Source organism: Odocoileus virginianus, chromosome 2, assembly GCF_023699985.2.
Source record: "Odocoileus virginianus isolate 20LAN1187 ecotype Illinois chromosome 2, Ovbor_1.2, whole genome shotgun sequence".
NCBI lineage: Eukaryota > Metazoa > Chordata > Mammalia > Artiodactyla > Cervidae > Odocoileus > Odocoileus virginianus.
The window spans coordinates 31948328-31954635 of NC_069675.1; the positions used below are offsets into that span (position 1 = coordinate 31948328).

General features: G+C 47.0%; 1 protein-coding gene across 22 annotated transcripts in view; it reads right to left on the minus strand.

The window, feature by feature from the left end:
- The window catches only part of NRXN1 (neurexin 1), a 1158212-nt gene extending 1153193 nt beyond the window's left edge, over positions 1–5019 (minus strand). For 3 of the 22 annotated variants that reach the window (XM_070478138.1, XM_070478164.1, XM_070478118.1), the window contains exons 1-2: positions 4436–4895; positions 45–1707 (exon numbers count right to left, since the gene is read on the minus strand). In XM_070478138.1, the coding sequence (XP_070334239.1) occupies positions 45–816 (772 nt within the window). In that variant the 5' untranslated portion in view covers positions 817–1707; positions 4436–4895. Of the gene's footprint in view, positions 1–44; positions 1708–4435 lie in introns of all 22 variants that reach the window. The other 19 variants (XM_070478201.1, XM_070478178.1, XM_070478153.1 and 16 more) reach the window with 13 other exon arrangements.
- Positions 5020–6308: the final 1289 nt, after the last annotated feature.

A 6308-nucleotide genomic window follows, 5' to 3' on the forward strand; every position in this document is an offset into this window, starting at 1 on the left:
TGCCCAGGCCAAGGCCCCAGGGCTCCAGCGTCGTCGGGCCTTACCTTGGCTGCAGTCTTTGCCGCGGAAGCCGGTTCGCGAGCAGTCGCACACCGCCTGGTCGTCCACCACGGAGCACACTCCCCCGTTGAGGCACACCCCGCCCTCGCCCTCCTCGCCCCCCTCGCACGGGCTCCCGCCGCCGCTGTTGGGCGGCTCGTCGTCCAGCTTGACCTCGCCGCTGTCCACGGGCAGGGCCAGCGAGGAGTTGACCCGCACGTCGCGGATCCAGCCTTTGAAGGGCTCTCGCTCCCGCACCGAGGCCAGCGTGAGCTTGAGCGCCGCCGCGCGCAGTTCCGGGGGAAGCCCCCCGACGAAGAGGCCGCTGAACACCGTCATGTCCCGGCGCTTGGATTTGACCTCCACCCACTTGGCCTCCACCTGGTCGATGAAGAGCGTGGTGTTGCGGAACTGCCGGCGGATCCGCACGCTGTGCCACGCGCCGTCGTTGACGGGCGTGTCCGTCAGGAGCGTGGCGGGCTCGGCGCAGAAGATGGAGAAGCTGAGCTGCAGGCGGCCGCCGCGCGTCAGGATGAGCTCCAGGAAGTCGCAGAAGCCCTCGTCGTCGAAGTAGAGCACTAGGCCCCGGGCGCTGCGCGTCTTCAGCTGGAAGCTCATCTCGCTCTCGCAGCAGGCGTTCCACTTGGGGAAGCGCGTCCACTGGCCCTCAGCACCCGGGAACTCCAGCCCGCTGCCCAGCTCCGCCCAGCAGCCCAGGAGCAGCAGCGAGAGACACAGGAGAAAGCAGCCCCCGCGCTGGAGAAGCGCCGTCCCCATGCTCGGGGCTGGGGTGCGGCGGGGGGGTGCCGGGGCCGACAGGGTCAAAATGGTCTTGGACACCGTGGTGCAGAAATCGGGGTCCGGAAAGAAATCGGGCAAGGGGGCGGGCAGGAGTGGGAGAGATGTCCCCTCCTTTATCTAGCTCTTTTTTTCTTCTTCTTCTTCCAGCAACCCCTCCCTCTCTCCCTATAGTCCCCTCCCAACTGGAAAACGTAGACCCCAGTAGCACAGGGCAGCCACAGAACTTCCAGACCAAAGGGAGGATACACTTTGGAAGCAACGTTCTGGAAAAAGGTGTCAACAGAAAGTCAAGGGAAATCACGCATCCATTTGAGTCCGATGAACTAGTCCAAGGGCATCGGTGGGGTCGGCAGATACTTCACTCTTCAAATACCATCATCTGCCAGGTATCAGCAGTGTTACCAGGCAAAAGGGAAACGGTGAGTCAGGTAAAAAGCAAACACTCTCCAGGGAAGTAAGATGCTGGCAATGAACCAGGATCCTTGAATGCTTGGTAACACCTCAGGTGTTTCTCCTCCAGATGCAGTGTCCAAACCAGTAAGGCACCACTTGTCAACCCCAGAGTAGCTTCAAAGGCCTGCTTCTTCTGCCATTATCATAGACTTCCAGTACCACTATAGCCAAAGCAGAATTCCTTGCACATGGCCTCAGGGGCTGGGTTTTACTTCTCTTTTTCCCTCCCCAACAGTAGGGTTCAAACACAGAAGCTGTGAAATAGCCAGAAGCTGTTAGAGGTGGAAAACACAGCAGCTCCTCTTCTCTCCTCTCCGCCTCTGCAAGGCCAAGCTAACATGCCAGCATATCAATTGGTCGTGTGTTGGTGATGCATTTTGGTTTTATTTTGTCTTTTTATAAGGACCCAGAAATCTGCAGAGAATTAAAATAAAAATTAAGTTCTAAAGTCTGAGTATCATATAATCGTTATTCAACTAAGAAATCAGGTATATAATTGCTGTTATTAGCAAGTCAGAGTTAACCTTATTGGAAGGAACTTATTTGTCCTGATCTATAAGTAAGAAGAACTGATGTCTCCTAATAGTTAATATCACACTCTTACAATTCAGCCATTACACCCTTGTAGGTTATTATAACCATTAATAGGTAACCCTCCCAAGGTTTTTCTTTTAAATAGAAATTTGGTTAATGTTATATTTTAATGTTTATGAGAAAGTTTAAAATATATGAAAAGGGGGAGAAAATATATGAAGGGGGAGAAAGAGTCTATTAGAAACTTCTCCTTATATGTGCACTGGTTATATGAACAATAAAAATACAGCCTATTTAAATCTCAGTTAATAGCTGATTTTACAACAGGCAAAGTGTACCAAACTATTGACTGGAAGCTGCCAGCATGGATTTGTGTAGCATTCCTACTCTTATTTTTCTCAGAGAGAGAAGAACACTGATGATTTCTTGGTATTCTTAAATTTCAAACAAGTATTTTCTTCCTTTTTATTGAAGGAATCATTCATTATAGGAGAAAATAACTCACTAGAGTCAGATGTTTTTGGCAGCATTTGTGTCTTAACTGCCATAATATTAACTCCTCTAAAGTCAAGTATTTAATATTTTGCCTAACAGTGCAGTGATCTTAACTCCTCTTCAAGACCTTTCTGGCTGTCGGCTCAGAATTTGTGTGGTTAGAATAGCTACTGTGTCAGCTTAGCTGCTATGGTTCAAGGAAGCTCACATTTAAAATCATATCTTTGAATTACTCACTCTACTATTAAATCATCTCACTTTATTCAACTCTAATCTGACAGGTTCTTATAATGGTATAGAACTCATACATAGTGAATTGTTTTTCAGGCTTTTTTTTTTTTTTTTAACCAAAAATTACTCTCATATTTTAACCAAGAAAATCACAATGTATCATCTGGTCCGGTTAAGAAAATATATGTATTTCCTTCACCATTTCCATTTCTCACTATCTCCCCCCGCCCAACACATACACAAACAACACACACAGGCACAGGCACCAGTTTATTGCCTAGACACAGAAACTCACTATCCAATTAACACTTTTTTCCCTACAAGCTGAAACTAGCAGTAATTTATGGCACCGCATTGTGCTGCTACTCCTCCATGAAGGGAACTGAGAACATTTCTCTTCAATACAGAGCAGTCCCTACAGGTGTCATCTGAGAGCCACCAAGCTAGGGCATCCCACTTCAAGTTCCTCCCCAGATGAAATTGATGACTGGTTCCCTCTCTTTCAGCACACACACAAAACACTACACACTGCCCACTAGCAAAGGGAAATTAAAATCTCAGTTGCTTATTTATTACGGCTGATACATGCCACACCATCAGTAATCACCAGCCATATCTTGTCTACTCCTGCTCCAAACCCAAAGAAAAGTGCTCTTAAAAATCCTTCTAAGAAACATATTATTCAGAAGACTTTCATTTTTTAAGTGGACTCAGAAATCTGTGAAATTTTAGTCATTGTGAAATAAACCTGAAATTTCAAGATCAAGAGTAAGTGCTTTGAAACCATTTACAAGCTCCTGTGTTAGAAAACCATTTTTTTTTTTGTTAGTCAGTTAGAATCAATTGTTTTATTCATTGACATTCCATAGCTCATAAAGCCCTTCTTTACACCGCTCTCTTGCCCTCCTCCAACGATGCATATCTTGACAATTTTTTTTTAAGGAATGTAAGAGAAGGAGGAAAACATATATATTCTTACCACAGGGGAGGTCAACTGACTCTCCCAGTTCTTAGAGGAAGCTCATTGTGTGTGAGAGAGTATCTGTATTTATATGGAGAAAAGGATTCTCTCTAGGTGCCGGGAAAACCTGGCGAGTTCACAAATTAGAGGATAAAATAAAAGGATCTGAAAAACAACATCACTGCAGCCAAAGGAAGAAGCGCTCTAATTCAAAAGCAGACTAACAGCCTCATTAATCTTTTCTTTCATTTCTAGAATCAAATTCATTCCCAAGCCACTGGAAGGATCGATACAGTATGCTCATGGGCTGCAGTTGCATTTATTTTAATATGTTTATGGTAACACACACACGCACAAACACGCACACACCTTTCCATGCATCATTCAATATATCATAATAAAGAACCTGAAATCTTTGAGAGGATTTTTAGAAGCGCCTATCATTTCCCCCTGGATATTTCAAAGTCCCTTAATACCAATGCACACCCAAAATTCTCCCTGGCTTTCCCGCCCAGTCTCTAAGCCCCATCTCTAATACCAGTGCAGTTTCTTGGAGCCTGGAGTCGACTGCACAAATTAAGGCTAGGCACAGCATGGGGCTGATGGGGAAGGGAAAGAAAGATGTAGCTCTAGATGTATTTTATTGCTTTGGTTTCTAACTTGCCCGTTTTCTTTTTCTACTAATAAATCACTGCATTCAGTCTTCAAGTTACTACCCCAGCTCCACCATCTCATCCTCTTGCCATTATTTAAAAAGCTTCATGCAAAACAACCAAGGTCTATACTCCTCCACCCTCCCACCACCCATCCTTCCCTGTGCATTTGTGGCAGATCCTGGCTCAATTACAATGGGGAAAGATATCCTTCTCCAGCTAGCCTCGCCCCATCCCCTCCCCCCCAACACCAATTGAGCTTCTTTACCTGCCCGGTTGTTCCCCCGTAGCTCGAGCCAGAGCTTGAGGCATGCAACGGTCAAAGCGAATTTCCTGAGGTCTGTGGATAAGGCGACTGCTGCTGCCTTTTGAGAGGCGTCAGGCTTGAGCGTCTATCTCCAAGAGTGCGGGAGGGGAGAACAGGCAAAGGAGGGGAGCAGAAGGAGGAGGAGAGGGAAAGAGCTGGGGAGGAGGAGGCGGTCGTGGAGCCCGAGAAGGCTGGGTTACGTGACGTTGGGTGCTGTCCTTCTGAAAGAGAAGGGCGGAGCTGCGCTCTCCGCAGTACCATGGAGAGCGGCAGGCCGTCCCCAGACCGGGATACTGGTGGGCTCAGCCCGCCGGGCGCAGCCCCGCCCGGTGGGGATGCTGCGCAGTGAGGTGTGTTTCTGCCTTGGCTTCGTCCTCTTGCCGGGGGAGCCCGATCCTGGGGGTGGGGACCTAACGCAAGTGCTTCTAACTTGTCACCACCCACCCTCCCCCAAGAGAGAGAGGGGAGGTGGATATAGAAAAAGAGGAAGAGGAGAGAGCAGGAGAGAGAGAGAGAAAAGAAAAGAGAGAAACACGTAGCCTACTGAGCATGCCCAGGCCCCTGCTAGACCCATGGAAAGCTGAGTGGAGATTCCACTTCTCCGGGGTTTAGTCGTGATTGGGCAAGGGTATCTGAGAGGGTTGGTTCCAGGGCCAAAAGAAAGGGGCCGAGGAGTCGGTGATTAAGATGAGCTCTGGCTTTACTGGTGCCCTTTGATCTCTTGCTTGGAACCCTAGAAAAGCTGCAGCTCTTCGAGGAATGCAGAGATAGGCAAGGTTCACACAGTCGCTGGCATTCCCAGATCCACGGTTCCTGCCCCACCCCTTACAGGGGCCCCGGGATGAGTGATCACTTCAGATCTTCACGATCTGCCCAAGTTTTGCCAAAAAGATGCAAAAGGGACCCACCAGATTAACGTGCCAGCTTAAGCGCCCAGACTCATCTATTGGACAAGGAACTTCGGTGGTAGCGCCTTCTCATCCCTTCTCCTCCCCCAGCTTTCTGTGCCCTGCCCTGGCCATGGACATCCGGAGCTGAACCAAGTTCTGTTCCTGTTTAACTCTTCGCTCTGTCTCCTCCTTCCTTTTGCAGCTGGTAAAACCCGGAGGAAGTAAAACTTGATATAAGGCACTCACCATATCACTGGGCATGCCCAGTAGGCATTGCTGAGTTTGGTGACAAAGGAGTTAACTCTAAAGGAAGCTTGCAAAATAGGTGGTAGAGAAGTCTGAGGTGTGTGGCTTAATTATAGTTTGAGTCCTATGGACATTTAAATTTCTAACCCTATTATATTCCTAGTCTGGGTTCGTTTTAGAGCAGAAAAAGCAGACATATTTATTTCAGTACCACAAGCCTAATAGCTTCAGCCTTAAATATTGTTAAGGTAAGACTATTTTCTGTATCTCAGCCCTATATAGCAAAACTGTAAAAAGTAGACAAATTCAGGAGTACTAAAATAATATACATTCCAAATCCGATATTCATTTCCTGCCAAAGAAACCAGAACTCATTCCTTTTGATAAGCCTATTTATACTTTCACTGCTTGTCTAAGAGTCTAAATAACTTGGAGACAGGAATAAATTTTATTATTTTTATTGGCTTCAGAAAGGCAGTGTGGTCAAGTAATTAAATGTGTGGGAACTAGAATCAGGTTGTCTGGGCTTGAATTTCATCTCTGCCATGTATCAGCTGTGACCCCAAGTAAGATGTTTAATCTTGCACTGCCTCAGTCACCTCATCTGTAAAATGGATATATTAACAGCTCCCAATTTATCTATTTGCTGTTGGGGAGGTTAAATTAATAAATAGATATAAAATATTTTAGAACTGTGT